This window comes from Crocuta crocuta, unplaced genomic scaffold (assembly GCF_008692635.1).
Source record: "Crocuta crocuta isolate KB4526 unplaced genomic scaffold, BGI_CrCroc_1.0 scaffold197, whole genome shotgun sequence".
In the NCBI taxonomy this organism is placed as follows: domain Eukaryota; kingdom Metazoa; phylum Chordata; class Mammalia; order Carnivora; family Hyaenidae; genus Crocuta; species Crocuta crocuta.
Window position 1 is genome coordinate 4,401,937 of NW_027532002.1, and position 22,979 is coordinate 4,424,915.

The 22,979-nt window shown below is 40.1% G+C and overlaps 1 protein-coding gene across 3 annotated transcripts in view; it reads right to left on the bottom strand.

The window, feature by feature from the left end:
* Positions 1-1,055: 1,055 nt before the first annotated feature.
* Positions 1,056-22,979, bottom strand: part of AVL9 (AVL9 cell migration associated) — a 69,928-nt gene continuing 48,004 nt past the window's right edge. For 2 of the 3 annotated variants that reach the window (XM_077775310.1, XM_077775313.1), the window contains 6 exons: positions 16,069-16,203; positions 13,868-14,087; positions 11,251-11,368; positions 8,517-8,570; positions 7,954-8,042; positions 1,056-4,965 (listed from right to left, as the gene is read on the bottom strand). In XM_077775310.1, the coding sequence (XP_077631436.1) occupies positions 4,850-4,965; positions 7,954-8,042; positions 8,517-8,570; positions 11,251-11,368; positions 13,868-14,087; positions 16,069-16,203 (732 nt within the window). In that variant the 3' untranslated portion in view covers positions 1,056-4,849. The remainder of the gene's footprint in view (positions 4,966-7,953; positions 8,043-8,516; positions 8,571-11,250; positions 11,369-13,867; positions 14,088-16,068; positions 16,204-22,979) is intronic. The other variant, XM_077775312.1, reaches the window with a different exon arrangement.

The following is a 22,979-nucleotide window of genomic DNA, read 5'->3' on the forward strand; positions in this document are numbered from 1 at the left end:
TATGCAAATACGCCAGGAGCTCTCAGTGGAAGTGCTGAGGGGCTATGCCAGAGCTTACCCGGCCTGGTGGGAAACCGGGCTGCTCGTGACAACATTCTATTCCCCTAGAGGTTTCTGTCAGTGAGCATGTGATATCACACGACCAGTCTCTGGTTATACTTTGTGCACTTAGCCTTACACAGAAACTAAGAGGCTCTTCCTGCAGAGGCCATCGCCTCAAAAATAGAGGCACCACCACAAATAATATCGAAAGGAGAGTTTAAAGGAGTAATGAGTCCTCTAGTTCAGTCTGTGCCGCTGGTTCCTTACAGGAAGCTGGCAGTTATCCAACCGTGGAGCAGGCCAGAGACCACACGCCAGCATGAAGGGTATTTCTAGAAAGACAGGCCAAGTACGATTGTGTGCAGGACCAACAGGATAATTTTATTCTTATTTTTCCTCAAAATAAAAATACAGAACTTTCACAATTCACTATGATTAGACGGGATTTATAATTTTAACATTTTTTTTTAAACAAATGACAACAGAAAGAAAGAACTAGTACAAATTATAAACCTACCAGAGCAAAGAGAAACTATCTTTCTGATTGAAATGTGTGCCACAGCTAAAACTCCTGAGAAAACTTTCTAAGATTTCTTAGCTAAACTTTCTTAGAGGGTTTGTGGGAAGCCTTTAATCTCAAATATTTAACTATTTTTGTGACCACTAAAATGCCTTCACCAACCTGTTAATCAAATGCTTCCTACATTTAGGAACCAATGACCAAGTGGTCTGAAACACGTTGAGTCTTGATCCTATTTTTCCAGCTATAAATTATTAGTATTTCAAGAAAACAAAATATTTTCTAAGCATAGAAGCTTTCCAAAAAACTTCAATTACCTTTTCTGGCTCAGTACCTGACTGAAATGTTCAGATGTTTATATTGCACACAAAAAAATTTGAGCAGCATAGTGTGTGTGTGTGTGTGTGAGAGAGAGAGAGAGAGAGAGAGAGAAGCTGATGAAAAGACTGGGGGGAAAAACCCTAAATTGTGTCCCATTTACATGATTTAAATATATAGTTTCTATATCTTTAATTAATAGAAGTAAAAAGGTAAACTTTAGAACAGCACAGAAATACAAATCATTAGAGTTTTACAAAATAGACTCAACCCCTATACGTGCACAATCTTTTTAATTCTGGAGTCACCATACAAGGGAGGAGCTAATTTCTTCCCCTTCATATGAAAGCAGGAAGTCACGTGTACAAAGTTATTTATATGAAAACAATAAAGATCCACATTCCTTTTCTTTGTCCTTGACAAATATTTATGGAATGCTAGCAATTATGAAAAAACAATTCCAATGTCATGAAGTCCAAAGACTCGGAATGAAATACTCCTCTAGTGGCGCGCTGCGTTGCACAGAATGACCATCCTCTTCTAGAAACCGGGGCTGTGTTCCCTGTCAGCTTTCAAGGCTACCACTGACCTGGGTGGAAAGGCCACCAATGCCGTGGCACCTCTGGTGGCATACAAATGTCAATACCACCTCAAGAGTCCCAACCAACTCCCTGATAAAGTACTAGGCAACGTTTAGCAGCTACTGTCCTAACAGGCTACTTTCCCCAACCGCTGACACAGATAAAAGTTCATGCGGTTCAAGATCAGTCCACTGCCCCTCACTGAGCTGAGTGTTCCCCCACTCCTCGCCAGGCCCAGAGGGAAACAAGGGCTGTAAACTTCCACAAATCAAAGTAAGAACAAAAGCTGTCTGCCAGGGAGATAATATTATAACTTTGTTTTCAAGTTTGTAACCAGTAGATTAAAATTCTAACTTCTCTGTAAAAGACTTCTTATAACTTTTAGAGCACATTAAATACTACGTCCTCAGAATACCTTCATTCAGATTTTAAGTATCTTTGTTCCTCAATTTTTTTACTTCTAACTTCTCTCCCTTCCAAATTTGCTTTTTCCTTGCATTTCTAAAGGAAATTATTGTTAAAAAAAAAAAAAATCCAATGCTTAATATAGAACCGAGAAAGCAAGATAAGATTGAGGAAATTATGTCCTATGCTCTGGTTTGCTGCCTGAAGATAGTTCTGTTTCTTAAAGCAAAAGTTTTAAGGATTGTTTTAGAGCTTGGGCACTAGTAAATCACTAGTGGACTGGAGACAGACTATTCATCCTGGTCATGTGAGTCAAATACACACGCAAGATAACTCTAAGTCGCACTCTGACATGCAAACTTTTCTCTTCACTAAACCCAGGACGGGCAGTTGGTAGCCTCAACTCTTTTCCTTCCCTTTGTAAATTGCCATTCAACAACTTAGTAGGAACTACATGCCAGGGACTTTTCCCCAGCACTACTTTTAAGTTATCTAGATGGCAGTAAGGCCACCACCAAGCTATAGATGCGGTCTGTGCGGCTGGCACACCCGGGACAAGCCTGGCTGACCCTAGCTCCTTCAGGCCTACTGACAAATATTCAGTTCTTAGACACAAGAGCACTGGAGCAAGCAGGGCCGAAGCAGAACATCCACCTTTACCAGCAAAATGTCCAAAGATGGCTCCCGTGACTCACAAAACCAGGGAGGCTGCGGCTTCTGGGGCTGGCCACTCAGCTGAAGCCTGGAATCTAAGTCACAAACATGCAGGCTCACAGGACAAGGGGACAGGCTTCCTGCCTTCAACTGTGCTGGCTTCCCCGGGGGCCCCTACCAACAATGTATTAGCTTACGCTCCCTGAAAACTCTAATGCCTCCTAGAACCTGAAGGAAATATATAATTATGGTCTTTTGGCTACTTCTCTGACAAAAGCTCTATCTTTTGAGATACTCACTTATGCGGAAAGTCAGTTAAATGACCATCTCAAGAGTTGAACTCTTAACTAGAAAAATTAATAGAAAGTTCACATAAGGTATGATCCTAAAACAAAGTTTAATTTCATGTAACCATTTTTACTTCAGTGGACAGCAAAGTGCAGACTGGCCTGCTGCTGAACAGTGAGAGATGAGAATCTACCCCAAACCCGCAACCCAAACAAACTCCAGGATGGACCAGCGGTGCGCTGGCCCACCTCGCAGGTGCTCTTGGCACCGTGAAGCTTGGGCAGTGGAGAGCTCACAATTGCACACTCACACTAGACACTCCGACTAATGATGCGGCCACATGAAACAGGATGTTAGAATGAATTCTTTATAGTCTCAGTGCAACACTGATTAAAGTACCTTTTAAGGTTTTGTTTGGTATTACTTTCTTCCTTTCAAATAGTATTTCCTGAGAAGGCTAACTTCCCCAGCAGAAGTGGAATTAATAGAGTTCTCACAATAAGCCCTTTCATTGATCATCACTGAATTCTTGAGTTATTGTGCTCAAAAGGAAGCACGCTTTTACGTTTCCTGGACTTGTGTTAAAACACAAATAGGAAATTTTAGAGATCTTTAGATCATGTCCTTATGTCCATTTCACAGGCCCTATAAGGATTTACCTCTTACATCATTTCGTAAGGGATAAATCAAATAAAATCATGGGTTCTCCTTAATTAGATCCCTTATTTTCCCCATACCCTATCATATGTAGATCATACTCACAATGTATTTGCCAAGTGTCCTTTGTTACTGAAAACAGTCTGCCCCTGTATGTACCCCCTGAGAACAGCCATCCAAAGTCCCCTTGAAGGGCAAACGAGAGCTGCGTGCAGCAGACACGTGAGGGGCAGCTGTATAAAGTCTTCAGCAGAGAGCACACATGTGTGTAGATCTAGGTGAAAAGAGACCCTTTGTGAAACAACACTGGTATCACACCTGTGGTTTTCTCCTCTTGCTTCTTGCTTTTCTAAATGTGAGTGAAGATGAGATTTGTATTTAATATTTACGGATCATCTCGTTTTTTCTTTTATGAACACTTTTATAATGGGGTAGGGATTGATTACTGGAGGATTATCCATCAGGGAAGTAGAAAGGCCAAGTGCCTTGAAAAGCTGAATGAAGAACAAGACTAAGAAAAAACCTGTCTGTCTGTAAACGGCCAATGGGAAACGGTTCAAAAGAAGAAATAGAAGGCACAAACTGCGGGTTAAAAAATGCTTGTAAAAGACTGCAAGATACCTAGAGTTGACAGAACTCACACCCGGGGCTTCTAAAGCCTTGCCCTACATACACATCCTGGTTACACTGCTCCAGCACCACTGTGACATTCTCGAGGCCTCAGAGCAAGTGCTTAGGACTGGGAAAGAATAAGCTAAAAACGTAAAAAAAACCACTTCATCCTCAGAACTACCGCCTCTGGCTTTCACGTTTCCGGGAGGCAGTGAATTGACAAATGTGTTTTGCAGGTAGAAAAACCAACAAACAAAAAACCACCATATAATCAGCAAAGTAACAACAAAGGGCTGGACTATATGGCCCCTTAACTTTATAAGCACATTTTAAGGGCCAACTTGAGAGAAATTAAAATAGGAAGATAACTTAATTTTACCACGTATAAATTACAATGGCCATCTGGATACTCAAACAGCAAAAGAGAACAAAATTCACATAAGTAAAAACTTTTCTACAGTAAACAAATGTAGAATATCAGAACTGAAAATTCATTAGAAGGTTCACTCTGTGTTTTAATCAGGCTCAGACTGAAATAAAAGTAGTCAATTTAACCCCCAACCTGGAAAGCCATCCCCGCTATGGCTGCGACTTCATCTTTCCAGCATCCTGTGACATTCGTTTAGACAGAGGGCAACCGTCCATGTAAACAGTTCGACGTACTGGTCCCCTGCCGTGGACCTGTGGTCGATGAAGAGGAACAGTCTGGGAGCAGCAGACAGACAGGGAACACTTAAACTTAAGGAAGCGACAGCGGCCTCTGGACACCTTGTCAGGGCTTCCCATCGGGCGGCTCAGTGAGACTCTGGGGGGCGGGACTGGTGAAAGTGGAAAGCCAGGAAGACATAGCTGTCTTTGCACTGGAAAAAGCTCCTCCAACTGATTGGCCTGGAGGGAGAGGAGAAGAAAAACAAAAGGAAAAATGTCTTCACTTTTGTTAAGAGACACTGAAAGACCAATGCTAATGAATAAATATTCATTTACTGTCACACATCACTATGTTAATAGTTACTAAAATACCATTTAAAACATTAAAAAAAATTTTTTTTTTTTTTAATTTTTGAAAGAGAGAGAGACACAGTATGAGCAGGGGAGGGGCAGAGATAGAGACACAGAATTGAAGCAGGCTCCAGGCTCTGAGCGGTCAGCACAGAGCCCGACGTGGGGCTCAAACCCATGAACCATGAGGCCATGACCTGAGCCGAAGTGCGACGCTTAACTGACTGAACCAACAGGCGCCCCACTAAAATACCATTTAAATTTTGAGTTTCAAAACACTCCCTTTCCATGGGCACGTCTAGTAGGAAACGAGGTAACCTCTGGGTGTAAGAGCCTACTCTCCTAAGCGTTCGTTCTGAAGGTGGTCAGCAGCTCCTTCCTTCCTACACAGCTCTGGCTGTGCATCAGAATCACCTGGGAGTGCCGAAAAATAACTCTGTGCTCTTGGGAACTCACGTCCAAGTTGATAACTGATAACCACCTCCCCAGCCAAGAGTGGTGAGGCTGCTCTCAGGAAATGTGCTTTTCTCATCTGAAATGCTGCTGCCCGTAAGTGAAGATGCCAACTGCTCCATCTGCCTCAGGTCTGTTTTGTTTTAAAAGAACCTTATCTCAAAAGTCAATGTTCAAGTGAAATTATTTCAGTTGAATCATATACTCCCGCTATTCTTAGAGAGGCAAGTGGGGAAGAGAGCTGGTCTTAGCAGCAGCATCACTAAAAATGAAGTAACAGTCGACATCACGTATCTATAATGAAGTAGAATTTTTCTATTAAAAAGTAAGTTAAATTCAAAAAGAACTCAAAATAAGTTAAATGCATAACATTGTATGGAAATAAATGCTCACATATTACATTCCATCCCCTATAATAAAACAGACCCACTGATGGGCTGTGTGCTCTATGTTTGTCTTCTAAAGGGAACAGGTATGCACAGTACGTATGAGGCCGTTCACCCTAACTCTAGGGACACAGCTGAGACCTACACAGAAATCACATAAACCCAGGGCTTCGGAACTGCGTACAGGGTCACTCAACCTTTCAAAGAAGCTAAGGAAGGAGATGGCACGTATTTCTACATATTGATATGACAAAGCAAATATGGCAAAATGTAAATAATTGGTGAACCTGAGATGACTGGAGCATGCACACTGTTGCACCATTTAAGTCTGAAATGATATAAAAAAGTTAAAAATATAGAAAAGGAATGAGACCTTTTTTTAGAATGGATATGGAACAAACTGCAAAGTGTTTGAAGTGAAGAACGCTACATGCACCAGAATGTATAGAACAGCATGCTACCATTTGTCTGGCTTCGGTTCTCAAGGTAACACTGGCCTCATTAGATGAACTGGGGAGGATCCTACCTCACCCACTACATTCTGAAAGAGTCTGCATAAAGTTAGCATTATTCCTGGGGCACCTGGGTGGGTCAGTCAGTTAAGCATCTGACTCTTGGTTTTGACTCAGGTCACGATCTCATAGTTCAATCAGTTTGGGCCCTGCATCAGGCTCTGTTCTTGGAATTCTCTGCCCTTCCCCCACTCAACCTGTCTCTCTCAAAAATAAATAAAACCTGGGGCGCCCGGGTGGCTTAGTCGGTTAAGCGTCCGACTTTCGCTCAGGTCGTGATCTCNAACCTAAAAAATTTTTTAAAAATTAGTATTATTCCTTATGCATTGGATAAAATTCCGAAGTCAAACCATCTTAGCCTGGATTAAATAAAAAACCTTATGGCATGGTTTTTATTTTTATTTTTTTTCATGGTTTTTATTTTTAATTCAATTTATTTACTAGATACAGGGCTATTTCAAATTCCCGATTACTTATTGCATCAGTTTTGGCAACTTGAGGGTTTTTTAAAAAATGCTTATTTATTTTTGGGGTGGAGGGACAGAGAGAGGGAATAGAGGATCTGAAGCAGGTTCTGTGCTGACAGCAGAGAGCCCAATGTGAGGCTTGAACTCATGAATCAGGAGATCATGACCTGAGCTGAAGTCAGACATTTAACGGACTGAACCACTCAGGCACCCTGGCAATTTGAGTCTTTGTTTTTTTTTTTTTTTATTTTAAATACTTTATTTTTGAGACAGAGGCAGAACATGAGCGAGGGAGGTGCAGAGAGAGAGAGGGAGACATAGAATCTGAAACAGGCTCCAGGCTTTGAGCAGCCAGCACAGAACCGGACACGGGGCTCAAAGCCACAAACTGTGAGATCATGACCTGAGCCAAAGTCCGACGCTTAACCAACTGGGTCACCCAGGCACCCCGAGTCTTTGAAAGTATCTGCGTAATTCATCTAAACTGTCAAAAAACTGGCATAAAGTTATTCATGATATTCCCTTATAATCCTTTTAATTTCTGTAAGATCTATAGTGGTGTCCCCTCTTTCATTCCCAATACTGGTAATTTGTATTTTTCTCTTCATATTAGTCTATAAAGGTTTTATGGATATTGTTGGTCTTTTAAAAATGATTTCACTGATTTTCTTTATTGTATGTAATACCTTAGAAAGTGGCATTCCTAATGCCTGCTTTATTATGGTGTTCTACTACTTATAAAAAAATGCAGGCAGCTCAGGAAAATGGGGACAAAACTGCAATAAAACTTGAATTCTTATAAGAGAACAGTGAATTCATCAGAAAATTGGTCTCTGTCCATCAGGTGTGGCAAAATTTGCTGAACTTTGACATTACCTGATGTCACAAGAATTTTAACATTTTGTGAATGTTTTCACGAAAACAAATTTTGTATTCAACAATCTTGTATTACAGGATACACAGGTTTCTACAACCTTATGATTTTATCAATGACACCCAGAGTATAGAGAAGAGATGTGTTAGGATTCTAATCTGTTTCTGGCGAAGGGCATGTCTTACCAACAGCTTTTCCTGTTTGTACAACATTTCGGCTGGTTGTGACCATGACGTTCCCAATTTTTTTGCCACGCTCACTGTTTTGAACAGAACTGAGTAAAGCAAAGAAGTTTTAAGTACATTACACAAATTCATACACAGCACCCTCTGTAACCATCCCCCAAATAAGAAGTGAGGAAAGAAGCTACATTATTTGTGCATCAATTAATTTAGTAAACTTTTAAGCATGTACATTTTCAGAGAATACTAAAATAACATGCAGATGAACCAAAAACAGGACATAAGGATGCATGGTTAATTCTCCCTACAGTTATGATTGGCTAAAGTTCCTCTACCAGAATAAAAATGGCAACTCTGTTATTAGTTCACACCATTCTCTGTGAAACAGCAGTGTTTTCACTCTGAAACGTACACACTGCTGAGCTGAAGAATGTTATGCACATATTTGGTTACTATTTGAAGCACAAGTCTATCAAGTGGAGAAAAACAATTCCTAATTAGCAATGAAACACATGGCATAAACTCAGACACAAAAATTTTCCTAGTTTTTTTCTCTAAATACTCACTGTGAGAATCTTAACTTCATGTCTGACACTGAGTACTGGCCTTGAAAAGGATGACTGTAAAACAAAGTTTGAGTCTATTAGACTAATTTTACCAATAAAGCTTCAAAACAGAGCTGTCACAAGAAAGTATCAGTAAACCTTGCAGGGGTGACTCAGCTGGGTGGCGGTGCTCTACATGTGACAAGAGGGCTTTGATCATAGCTCTCTACTTACAGTCTCGGGAGCCTCTCTGGCTTACTTCCTCACTTGTAAAAAGGTGGTGTTTTTTTTTTTTTCTTTCTTAGAGTGTGGTGGGTAAGAAAGAGGTTTGTTAATGCTACACTAATGTTCTGATTTATCTGGTCTGGGGTTGGGCTTAAACTTAAAAAAAACCTGATGCTTATTTGTTTATTTTTGAGAGAGACAGAGACAGCATGATTGGGGAAGAGGCAGAGAGAGGGAAAGACAGAACCCCAAGCAGGCTCACACTGTCAGTAAAGATCCCCATGCGGGCTCAAACTCACAAACTGAGATCATGACCGGAGCTGAATGAAAAGTTGGACACTTAATCAACTGAGCCACCATCCAGGTGCCCCTATTTACACAGTTTTAAAACTACGGTCTCAGAATCCTTTATTTTATTTATTTTTAAATGTTTTATTTATTTTTGAGAGCGAGAAAGACAGAGCGCAAGCAGGAGAGGGGCAGAGAGAGGGAGACACAGAATCTGATTTTATCAGCAGGCTCCAGATTCTGAGCTGTCAGCCCGACAAGGGGCTTGAATTCAGGAACCATGAGATTATGACCTGAGCTGAAGTCAGATGCTTAACTGACTGAGCCACCCAGGCACCCCAGTCTCAGAATCCTTTAAAGCCCGCTCCAGCTAAGCCTCTTATGAAGTTGCATTAGAATGTGTAGAGCTGGTTCAAATTAGAGACACCACAGCAGACGCAGACTGGATAAAGATCTGACCAGGATGTAAGTAGGCAGCACCAGGGGAGGAGACCAGATGGCCCTGCATGCCACACTGTGGATGGTCACAGTGGACCCCCCACCTCCACCACAGTGAGGGCCACAAGGCAAACAAACTTACATCTGTTTCCCTTCATCACTCTTTAAAATATAGGCCTTGTGGGTAGTGAGGAAGAATACTTTGAACTCTTAACTCTTTCATTTAATACTATTAAGATGTTTTTGCCTTTTAATTCTGTTTTTACCACATTCAAATGGCAACACAGGTTTCTGCTACAGCTCAGCGTGATGATTAAATTCACCAAAATCACTGCTAAACCTAGTAATTTTTCCTGGTAGATGATATAAAGGTTAACAGACATGTTCTTCACAACCCCGGTACATTTCATCCTTGCAGACGCTTCCCCAAGTTACTACGACATAAATATCTGGATTCTGAGGGGAGGGAGAGGAAACATTCTTCACAGCACCACTTAAATCACATTCCCAGTCTAGTTAACTCTACCTCCCAAATAATATGGTAGTCAGTACAAAGTCGATTTTTGTCCAACTCTCACTGAGGAGTTTAAAATACAAATGAAAATAAATGTTCAGTGTATACTTGATAAACAGTCTGATCATCAAAACAAAAACATTTTAATAGTTTAATTTAGAAAAGAAGTTCTCAGGATGTACCAGAGTTCTCCCTTATCTGCAGAGGATACACTCTGAGATCCCCAGTAGATGCCTGAAAACACAGTACCAAAACCTACATATCGTATGTTTTTTCTGTTCATACATACCTACGATAAAGTTTAATTTATAAATTAGGCACAGCAAGAGATTAACAAAAATGATAGAACAGAACAGTTATAACTATTCAATGTAATCAAAGTTACGTGAACGTGGTCTCTCTTTCTCTCTCTGAAAATCTCTTCTTGCAATGCACTCACCCCTCCTTCTCTTGCGCTGATGGGAGCTGATAAAATGCCTATGTGATGAGATGAAGTGAGGTGAGGGATGTTAAGTACTGTGATGTAGCATTTGATTGCTACTGACCTGATGATACATCACAAAAAAGATCATTTGCTTCCAGATTGTGAGTGACCCGGGGTAACTGCAACTGGAAAGTGAAGCCACAGATAAGGGGGTACTACCGTACAGATTTTATCAACAGGTCTCCTTAGACTCCTGTGTTCCATTCAAAGATAGCATCATTTCATAATGGCCCCACTCCAAGGTATATTTAAATGTCTTTTAGGCCTACATGGATAAAGTCTGTGAACATTCAATATTGTGACAGGTATTACATTCTGTAGGATTTTAGAATCAATCAGTGGTGGAAACTAGATTTGACCACACACCTAGGAGTTCAAATATCACCTTTAGCTTTTTCACACTTCATGTTTTAAAATAACCTCTCAGTTTTAACCTCTTGGTGGTATTTCCTTCAAGGTTGCTACCTGGTTTGACCATTCTGCTAAAGCACAGATCCAAGGAAAGGGAGGGAAGATCTATCATGTATCACATGGCATCACCATGTGCCAAGGCTTCCTCTTCTGAATTATGCCAAGATCTGGGAGAAATGGAAATCCTTCCAAAAATGTCTACAGCTTTTTGTGTAAGAAGAACAGGGAAGCAGTTTTCAGCTGCTTCTCTGTATCTGAGATTTTATAATTTACTCAAAGGAGATTTTTGGAGATATTCACCATGTCATCAAAATTAAAATACAACCCTTCTTTACACTGGGGCACACTTAGTAAACCCACCACGTTATGCACTATCAATCTTCGGATGTGCTTACTTTGGATTTATTTCCGCAAGTGCCGGATGCTTGTTGCTGTTCCACACCCTGTAGTTGTGAGTATTCTTCCATGCTGTAACGAAGGTTGTCCCATAGTCCGATAATATCTTTTCATTATCTGTCAAGTAAATATTTGAAAGTTGAGCTGAACTGTAGCCAGTCAGGGATGTGAAAATTCACAACCAAAAAAGGGTGAAGGAATGGCGTTGTCCCCTCCACCCCCCTGCTTTATAGGGGAGATAGCCTACCAGATATCAGGAAACTTGGGTCTAGTTCCAGAAATCCTGTTAAGAAGCTATGTGGCCTTTGGCAAGTCACTTAATCACTCAGAACTTCATTTTCCTAACCGGAAAATAAGAGGGTTGAGCCAGATATATTCTAAGGTTCCTTATAATTCCAAAATATTTCCATGTTCTCCTTACCAAGGTGAGGAGACACAATATTATTTATTAAACAAAAACTGTAGGCTAGACAGTAAATGTATTGATGTATACATATGGAGTAGGCAATTAGAACATCTGTCTTTTCACAAATTGTCATTTTTCTATTAAAAATTAGAACGAATACATGAATTGGTTCTTTTAGTCACTTATTTCTTCTTTGGACTTTATCACAATATTTGGTGAAATTCTTTCATTTCGAAGCATTTCACTGTTATTTTACTTAAAATAACAAAGGAATTTTCAAATTTAATGTTGAAAACTTTTCAGTTAAATTTTTTTAATGTGTATTTATTTTTGAGAGAGACAGAGACAGAGAGAGAGAGAGAGAGAGAGAGATCGATCAGAATCCGAAGCAGGTTCCAGGCTCTGAGCTGTCAGCACAGAGCCCAATGTGGGGCTCGAACTCAGACTGTGAGATCATGACCTGAGCCAAAGTCAGACATTTAACCTTAACTGACTTAGCCATCCAGGTGCCCTCGGCTTTTTTATTATCATGAGGAAGCTTTAATAGAGCATTTGTGCTGCTTAGAATAGAAAATGTTTGGAGAATGGATTCAAATGGCTTTTTCTTCGCAAACTAACTGTAAGTTGCTTGCTTTGAAGGGGAAATATGAGTTTTGTTGCTGGGAAAAAAGAAAGGCATGTACACATACATGGGTCCAAATGCAATGTAAGGAACTTCTTTTAAGAACATACTCCTCAAATAGTTCACTAGGCTGAATCTCCTTTAACAGCAGCATGGGCCAGATTATTTGAGTTTAAATCATAGCTCAGTCTCTACCAGATGGATAAGCAAGCCATTTAACCTTTCTGGGCCTCACTGCCTCCCCTGTAAAAAGATGACAAGGTATCTACCTCCAGGATTGTTCTGAGGTTGAAATGAGTTAGTAGACATAAAGTGCTCACAATAAAACAGTTCCCTGCACATATAAAATGTTAAAAAAAATCCAAAAAAAAAAAAAAAGCCTACTCCTTTCGTTTTATTTTTATTTTATATATATTTTAAGGTTACTACGATTATTCAGCACTTACAGCTATCAGGGCAAATATTTTTAAAATGGAAATTACTCATGAGGCTAACATGACTGGTGGAGACTGAGGTTTTCTTACTAGATTATTGAATGAGTCTGAACTTGAGCATTTAGTCTTGGTGTCTCAGCCACTAAATCTGTAGAAGAGGCAGATATTTAAAAATATCCCATTAACATGAGGACTTGCTCCAGAGAGTTCCTTTACAAATGAAGAACATACCCAAACCCTGGGCTTCAAATGCCACACATGCTTCATGAAGAACTAACCTGAGAGGAGGCAGTGGTGGAGCTGATTACAACATCTACTGACAGGACAATGTGAACGTACTTAATGTTACCGTGGAACTAGGTACCTATAAACGGCTAAGATGGTAAGTTTTAGGTTATGTGTATTTCACCACATTTTTAAAAACTTCCCCTAAACACTGGCAGAGGTGATTAGAAAAAAAGGAAAAACAAAAGCTCAACACTCTTTTAACAACAACAAAAATCTACCGAATCTTTGCTACATATCTATGGTGGTAGGCGATCACGTTGCAAAAGCTCACTGTAGAGCTTCATTTGCTCTTAGAGATTTTCTCCTCTATGGGGAATGAGAACACAGGAGTGAGACTTTTACCTGTTCCACCTCAACCACTTAGTAGGAATAATATTTCTTAGAATGGGAAATTTGGAGGCTTAACTATTGGGAATATGATTTCCAGTGATTTCTACCTTTTATATTTCTTTACTCCCTTTACATATCTTAAAAACATGTAAGCAGCGTTTACAAATAGCCCCCAGATCCTGACATGTCCTTCCTTCCATATGGCAGAGCACTAAGCAGCCATGTGAAAGTGACGAAGACCTGGATTTACCGTCTTGATAATTTTTTTTTTTTAAATAAAGAAAAGCTAAGTTTCAAAAAAACATTTGAAACAGGATCCACTTTTGTAAAAGGATCATCACAAATACCACAAAACTAAAACCCAAGACATATACACAGAAAAAGGTCTGGGAGGGTATAAAGTACTCAAAATGCTGAGAGCAGTTATCTCTGTATGAGGGAGTAACAGATAAGGTTTCAAAATGAAAATGTACTTCTTATGCAATTCAAAACATCACAAAGATTACAAAAGGGAAAACTGGCTGTGTGCTCCTTACCTAACTGCAGTGTGGCGGCCAGCAGAGCATGGATGTAGACCGCAAACTGGGCTCGGATCCATTCATCGCCTCCCTCCCAGCCTGTGCCATCCAGGAAGACGTCATCTCGGTTCTCCGTCACGTGCCTCACTAGGTAATCTGCGAACCTGAGGTCTGCAGTGGTTGGGTTAAGCAGCTTCCTGAGTTCTGGATCGTGGATCTGGATCAGAGCCTCTTCCACCTAGAGGGTACCCAGGTGCAAGTCAGAGTCTGGGCATTCACGCAGATATCCATGCCACTTATTTATTTTTTAATGTTTATTTCTGAGACAGAGTGCTAGCAGGGGAGGGGAAGAGAGAGGGAGACACAGAATCTGAAACAGGCTCCAGGCTCTGAGCTGGCTGTCAGCACAGATACCGATGCGAGGCTCCCACCCATGAACTGTGAGTGCATGAGCTTAGCCGAAGTTGGACACTTAACTGACTGAGCCACCCAGGTGCCCCTATGCCACACTTTAAAGAGTAACTAGCTAAAGCTGGAAATAAGAAAATACGAAAAACAGCAGTCTCAAAAAGTGAGGCTGAGAGACAAGTTTTTACACTGAAGTTTTTTTCTTTACTTCAAAAATCCTCATTTTGTGGTTTTAGAAAACACATGCATAAACATTTGATTCTGAGTTATAAAAATAATGTATGTTGATTCTAAACATCTTAGAAAATGGTAATGTGTGGTAAAAATTACCTTTGTCAGACAACCAGAAATAAACATAATTTGTAAGTACAGTTCCTAGAAATACTTCAAGTACACAGATACTTTGGAATATTCCTATTATATAATATTTGACATACAAACATATATATATATAGCTTCCAGGCTTTTTCTTTTTTTTTTTTTAATGTTTTTTTTTTTTTATTTATTTCTAGGAGAGAGAGAGACAGTGTGAGCAGGGGAGGGTCAGAGAGAGAGGGAGTCACAGACTGAAACAGGCTCCAGGCTCTGAGCTGGCAGTCAGCACAGAGCCCGATGCGGGGCTCGAACCCACGAACCGCGAGATCATGACCTAAGCGAAAGTCGGACGCTTAACCGACTAAGCCACCCAGGCGCCCCATTTCCAGGCTAGTTCTGAAATACAATAATAAAGCACATAACTATGAATCCAGCAACCAACTGCAGAACCAAAACATAACCAGCAATGCTGAAGCAACTCTGCTATCCCTCCATCTTTACCCTCTGCCTTGGAAGATGTGGGCCTATTTTCTTTTTCCCCCTCAAAATTAGGACCCCCGATTTTTCATTTATTATACTATAAACATTTTCCCATAAAGCACATTTTGGTACTTTGTATTAAATACAATATGGGGCGCCTGGGTGGTTCAGTTGGTTAAGTGTCTGACTCTTGATTTCAGCTCAGGTCATAGTTTCTCAGTTGTGAGATCTAGCCCTGTGTCGGGCTCTGCACTGGGCATGGAGCCTGCTTGCAATTCTCTCTCTCACTCTCTCTGCCCCTCCTCTGCTCATACTTTTTCCTTCTCACATACAAAATAAACATACATTTAAAAAAAAAGTCTTATTTTTAAAAAAATTTTTAAAGATTTGTTTATGTTTATTTTTGCAAGAGAGAGACAGACAGACAGACATGGAGGGAAGATGGAGGGGCAGAGAATCTCAAGCAGGCTCTGCACTGCTAGCACAGAGCCCAAAGGGGGGCACGAACTCACAAATCATGACCTGACACGAGATCAAGAATCGGACATTCAACTGACTGAGCCACCCAGGCGCCTTCCAAAAAAGTTTTTATAAAAAAAGAACCTATAAAAATCCAGGCTGGGTGAAATTAAAAACAAACAAACAAAAAAAAACAAAAAAACCCACAACAAACTACTTCAATTATAAAAGTGAACAAATGATTTAAATTTCTCATATGTGAACATCAAATATTTATCTGTATCTCCTTCCTCGATATCAGGAACATATTAAACAGGCTAGAAATATTTAATTATTTCAACAATAAACACATTTAATTCTGACATCGTAGTGGGTCCAGACTGCCTGGCTTACAATCCTGGGTCACCCACTTAGTAGCCATTTGATTTCTCTGCTCCATAGCTTCCATACGTGTTAAGATCTGGACAACAATATCCAGCTCACAGACTGTTATGAGAATTAGATCAGTGAATATACCTAAGGTGTGCAGAATGCATGGGACAGGAATTTTTACCTACCTCCACAATGGCATCGCTGAGGTGCTTCTGTTGTCGGAAGAGGATGTTAGTCGCCCCAGCAACAAATCCACGCACGGTGACATCAGAGAGGAGATGGTGCTGCTGCAGTGCCATGTAAGGCAGACACAGATACCCCTACGAGTTACAAGAGTGATAAATCATATCAGTAATGGGGTAGCCACCTCTTTTCAAGCTAGAGAGCCCACAGCAGGAAAAGAAACTCCCAAACTTGCCCCACTGCCACACCATCCCTAGCACAGTGTTGATCGGACTCACTACAGCACAATTCCAGGGAGACTTGGATCTTGACTGCATGGAGTCCAGTCAATCGCTAACCTTTTCCAGGTGCAGTGGTTTAACATGGAAATTGTCTTACGTGACCACTTTGGTCTCAGTTCAACTTAAAAGCTTCCACAGTAACTAATGAACTGGACCTTTTCAGTTAGGAAATGAAACATTAAGCCCATTAAAAAAGTATGTTGCTTAGTAGAAAGCTGTTAGTTCTTCCAGGAAAACTTGAAAATACATAACCAGCGACATACTGTTAATGAGAATAGCAAGGCACTGCATCTGGCATTTGTTTACTTTGCCCTATTGTTAAAAATCATGCAAAACTGTTTCAAGGTATTTGCTACATATTTAAAGAAAAAAAAGACACTTGCAGTAGCTGTATGTTTAATTAACTTCTGTTTGAACTGTATTTGAAAATACAGCCCCGAAAATTATAGTCGAATTGCCAAACCACAGCAGGCAGTTATGTGTACAAAAGGCAGCATATTTCCTAAGAAATAAGGGTGTTAACACTGCAATGACGCAATGAAGAACAATATGGCATTTCTGTTGGAAGATTGTCAACCAAAATAGATATCCAAGTGGCATAACTTGTGTATGAAGCCAGGAGGGCAGACTCGTTTTCAATCTCAAGTCCTGTGACAGTTTTACTTTCTTACTTCTCATCACTTTTTAAACAAATACCGAACTAGGGAGCGTTCTCTGGGTGATGGCTTATTTTCGAGGGCAGGAGGCATCTCTCATCTCTTTTTGCTTCATGTTCCTCACTGCGTCCTACGATGTGCTTTATACCTAACAGGTTGTTGTTAAATAATATGGGAGAGAAGACTTCCAAAAGTTTGGAATATAGATCCAGTAACCTACTTTTATTCTTTTTTGTCACAGTTATCTTCCTCCATTCAATAAAATGCTGACTGGGGCGCCTGGGTGGCTCAGTCGGTTAAGCGTCCGACTTCGGCTCAGGTCGTGATCTCATGGTTCGTGGGTTCGAGCCCCGCGTTGGGCTCTGTGCTGACAGCTCAGAACCTGGAGCCTGCTTCAGATTCTGTATCTCTCTCTCTCTCTCTCTGACCCTCCCCTGCTCACGCTCTCTCTCTTTCTCTCAGAAATAAAACATTTAAAAAAGTTTTTAATGCTGACCAACAGGAACAGCAGAAATAACCCTCCCGTTTATGCATCAGAGATACTCAGTACAATGCTTCTCAACCCATGCCTCTCTTGGGACTAAAGGCTGTAAAGACCCCTGTTCCTCATTCAGAATCACTCAGCTGGTAAGGCTGAGGATTCATGCTTTACTTTGTCAGCTATGTATTTAAAAACAGACTCCCCTGACCCCAAATACCTGTTTCTAAACAAAAATATTACAATATTGAGTGCTCTTTATATATTACAACAGCACGAAAACAAAGAAACAGGTTTTAAGAAATCAACAGTTCAAAGCCTTTAAAAATATTAAAAAATTACATTCCTTAAAAAACTACATGTATGCTTCTTACCAGCATTCTATTTCTTATATTAGCCTATAGATACACCTGCTCACATGTGAGATTTGTAAAGAGTTATTTATTGCAGGCTTATTTACTATAGCAGCAAAAGATTCGAATCCTAACTATTCATGGGCAGGGAACCAAATGAATCGTTTGTCTACACAATCAAACATCCTGCAGCAATGAACTCATGCAAGTCACTTTCAAGGAACAGTTGGTGCAAAAGTATACAAATGGGGTATAGGGATGCGTGGGTGGCTTAGGTGGTGGAGCATCCGACTCAGATAATGATCCCAGGGTTGTGAGATTAAGCCCCGCATCAGGGCTCTGAGATGAGTGTTGGGCCTGCCTGAGATTCTCTCTCCGAAATTTAAAAAAAAAAAAGGGGGGGGGGAGGAAATAGGGAAAGATTTGTGTAAAAAAGGAGGGGAAAATATCTACACACTTATTTATGCATAAAATATCCCCAGAGAAAACAGAAGACTAATAATGCTGGTTACCATTGTAATCATGCTTTGGAATCTTCTGAATACTGAACCATGTGAAAGTATTACATATTTATAAAATTAATTAAAATAGTTCAAAATAGTGTTAAAATTGTGTCACAGTTACTTTTAACAAATGATCTACTTTTCCCCTAAATCTTTTAAAGTTCCTAAAACTGATCTGAGCTGGGCTTCATCTCAGGTCATGATCTCACAATTCATGGGTTTGAGCCCCATGTTGGGCCTTGTGCTGACAGCTCAGAGCCTGGAGCCTGCTTCAGATTCTGTGTCTCCCTGTCTCTCTGCCTCTCCCCCACTTGCTCGTGCACGCTCTCTCTCTCTCCCCCTCTCTCAAAAATAAACATTAAAAAATTTAACAAAAAACTCAAAAATTCTAACAGTATTTGCACACCCATGTTCACACCAGCATTATTCACAATAGCCAAAGCATGGAAGCAACTCAAATGTCCATTAACAGATGAATGGATAAACAAAGTATGATATATGTATACAATGGAATATTATTCAGCCTTGAAAGGACAGAAATCGTGACATATGCTACAGCATGGATGAACCTTGAGAACACTGTTAAGTCAAACAGGCCAATCACAAAAAAATAATGTATGATTCCACTTAAAAAGATATTTAGAGTAGTTAAAATCATAGAAAGGATGGTTGCTAAGGGGCAGGGGTAGGAGGAATGGGGGGGGTTACTCTAATGGGTATAGAGTTTCAGATCAAGATGAGAAAGTTCTGGGGATCTATAGCACAAGGATGTGAATATCACTTGACATTACTAAACTGTACCCTTAAAAATGCTAAAAAACAGGTAATACTTACAAAAAAGTTTTTTTTACCACAATTAAACAAAACCCCTACATCTCTGCTTGGTAAATCTAGCAGAACTGTCATGAGCTAATAATCTGCTAAAGAGCTACAAAAGCAGTGTGTCTTCTCTCTTGTGACTTAAGAAAGTGCTACAATATGATCCAGACTGGATGCCATCTTCTCACATCTCCTCTGGTCAGGGGTGATCAGCATGTTCATGAATTGGAAGCCTCCTGTTACAGGGATGTCCATTCTCTCCACAGCTTATCTAGAGTTTAAAGGCAATCCTAAAAGTGATGTGGAAATGCAAAGCACTAAGAAACGCTTGAAGAACAGTAATAAGAGAGGGAGCCTTTTCTCTACCTGATAGGATGTACATACAGTGTGAGACCGCCCTGAGGATAGACAAATATACCAATGGAAGAATAAGAAAGAGTCCAGAAAACTCCTTCCTCAATACACAAAAACTAATTCCAGTTAATAATAACCAAACTGTGCAAGTCAAAATTATACAGCTCTAAATTTTTAAATTATGTTTATTTGGGGGAGGGGTAGTGGTGGGAGAGCAGAGAGAGAGAGAGGGAGACACAGAATCTGAAGTAGGCTCCAGGCTCTGACCTAGCAGCGCAGGACTCGACACAGGGCCTGAACTCGCATGTGTGAGATCATGACCTGAGCTGAAGTCAGACACTCAACTGACTGAGCCACCCAGGTGCCCCAAAACTATACAGCTTTAAAAGATAACCCAGGAGACTGTTTTCATGACCTTGAAGTAGGGGGTACTGCTTAAATAAGATCCCCAAGGCACCAACCGTAAAGTAAAAAAAAAAAAGATAAACAGAAAAGGTATTCAGAGTATATTAAGTCCCACAAATCAGTGCCAAAGAAAGTTTTTAAAAAATTTTTTCAAAATGTTTTTATTTATTTTTGAGTGAGTGAGTAAGCAAGCAAGGGTGGGGTGGGGGGCAAAGAGAAAAGGAGACACAGATCTGAGCCAGGCTCCAGGCTTTGAGCTGTCACCACAGAGCCCAATGTGGGGCTTGAACCCATGAACCACGAGATCATGACCTAAGTCGAAGTCAGACGTTTAACCAACTGAGCCACCCAGGCACCCCAAGGACAAGGTATGAACAAATACCACAAAGGATATGGAAAGATGCTTTCCAATAGTAATTACTGAAAAAAAGCAAACCAAGAGACACAAGATACTATCAGGTTGGCTAAATATTAGACTAGATATTAAAAAGTCTGACAATATTAAGTGTTGGCGAGAATGAAGAGCAATGGAAACTCATATCCTGTCTTGGGAATGGAGGACATTGTCACAACCACTTTAGCAAACAATTTGGAATTCTTCTAGTAAAACTGAAGAAACTCATTCCACATAATCAAGAATTCTTGCTTTTAAGTACTGAATGCTACAGAAATTCTGGCATGTGTTTAGCAAGACTCCCGAGTAAGATTTTCATAGCAGCATTACTTATAGTAGCCAGAAACTGGCAACAATGCAGGTGTCCATCCACACACTGGATTAGTTGCAGAATAGCTGAAAATGGAAAACTACATAGAAATAATAACAATGCAATGTCAGGCAAAACCATGGATGAAACTAAAAACAAGGTCAAGAGAGAAAAAAAGCATGGTTCCACTTAAATAAAAATTTATAAACACATATCCAGGGCTTTTTGGCTAGCCAATCAAGGTATTTGTAGATTCTCTAAATTTGAAAATGACAAGCAGGGTGCCTGGGTGGCTCAGTTGTCTGAGCATCTGACTCTTGATTTCAGCTCAGGTCATGATCCCAGGGTCTTGGGATTGAGCCCCATGTTGTGCTCCGCACGGAATGTGGAGCCTGTTTAAGTCTCTCTTTCTCTCTCCTTCCCTCTGCACCTCTATGCTGCTCACACATGCTCTCTAAAATGAATGAATGAATGAATGAATGAAAATGACAAGCTGCAAGCAAGCAACCAAATACAAACTCAGAAGCAATACTTAAAGGAGGTTAATATAGGTCGCAGATAAAAAAATCTGGTTTCCAACTATGTATGTTTTTAACTTTTTCATAAGTTCATCATTTTACTGGAAGTTAAAACAAATTAGGAATTCACAATTAAGCCATCTTCTGTTGGAGGTAATATTTAAAAACCCAAAGGTACTAGATGATGTAACTTAAAAACCTAAGTACTCATCTCTTTAAAAAGGTACAAAAACTCAAATTCAGTGGCTGCCTAAAAATTATCTTCTCTCTCTCTCAGATACTAAAAATAAAAATCCCTTTTATTCATCCGAGGTCCATTTATGGTAAGACCTAACAAATTTTTTAACCAAATAATAAATATGATCTCATACCTGGAAAAGAGGAGGAAGTAGACTCATGAGATTAAAGCAAGCAGGAACCTGGGGTGCCTGGGTGGCTCAGTCAGTTAAGCATCTGACTCTGGCTCAGGTCATGATCTCACAGTTCATGAGTTCGAGCCCTGCATTGGGCTCTGTGCTGACAGCTCAGAGCATGGAGCCTGCTTCAGATTCTGTGTCTCCCTCTCTCTCTGCCCCTCCCCTGCTCATGCTCTGTCTCTGCCTCTCTCTCTCAAAAATAAACATTAAAAACAAAAACAAAAACAAAAGGACAAAAAAACAACAAGCGGGAACCCTAACTCCCAGGGCTCCAGGCCTTCAGGCTGGTTCTAACCCTAACTGCTTTGCTCCAGTATGTAGCCAATTCTAGTACTCTTTCAGGAGTAAGATTTAAATCTTTAAATCTTTCAGTAGCAAGATTTAAAATCAGGGAAAGACATAAAAAAAAAAAAAAACCCTCAGGACAGTCTTCCACATCTGAAAATACTACCCCAACTTCTTTAGCTTTTTCCACTTCCCTCATTCTTCTTCAACTCTTCTCTGGTTCTAAAGTGGTACAGTCCAGCAAGAGTGTATATCTCATATAGGAGAATTCTCTAATTTTCCTCCTCTTCCTTTCTCTTCACCTTATGGGTACTATACCCAAAAGTTGCCTCTAATCCCATCTCCCTCAGCACCTAAGTTTCTTCTCTACACTTTTGAAATCAACTCTCAGGACAGGTTCAAGCATATTTTAGCATCTGGGATCTATGGCAGTGATTTGGTAAGCCTCATTTCTAAGACTGATATGAAAGGTATCATTCTCTGGCAATTTCAAGTACCANTTTAAAAAGAATATTTCATTGTGTCAACTATACTTCAACTCAAAAAAAAGAGTATTTCACACTCCAAAATTACTGACATGAAAGAAAGCATTTGCATTTATAATTGTGATTAAATAACAAGTTAATCAGTACATAATAAAACATAAAACCAAAAAAAAAAATAATTTACCAGGATGATAGCAGTAAGCCCATCATATATTTAGTACTGGTATGATGCACACAAATAGAATATTCTGCCAAACATGGTTTGTTGACAGCCCACAAAATATATGTTTATATTGCTTTAATTCAGCAACCTCATGGACAAAAACAAAATCCCTCCCCAGTTAATCATCCTCTTAATATCTCCACAGTGATAAAAATTGGAGGGTCAGTGAGTAGTGCAGCCACATAAGGACTTCAAAAAGTATAGGCAGTTCTTAACCCACATGTGAGTTCAGAAAACCCACAACTGGTGGCTGCTGACCATACCCAGTAGTGTTAGAGCCCTGAGTTTTCTCCCCAGGTTCCTAAATCATAGCTTTAAGAAACTGTGCATTACATGTACCCCAATGTTCATAGCAGCACTCTCAACAATAGCTAAAAAATGGAAAGAGCCTAAGTGTCCATCAACAGATGAATGGATCAAGAAGATGTGGTTT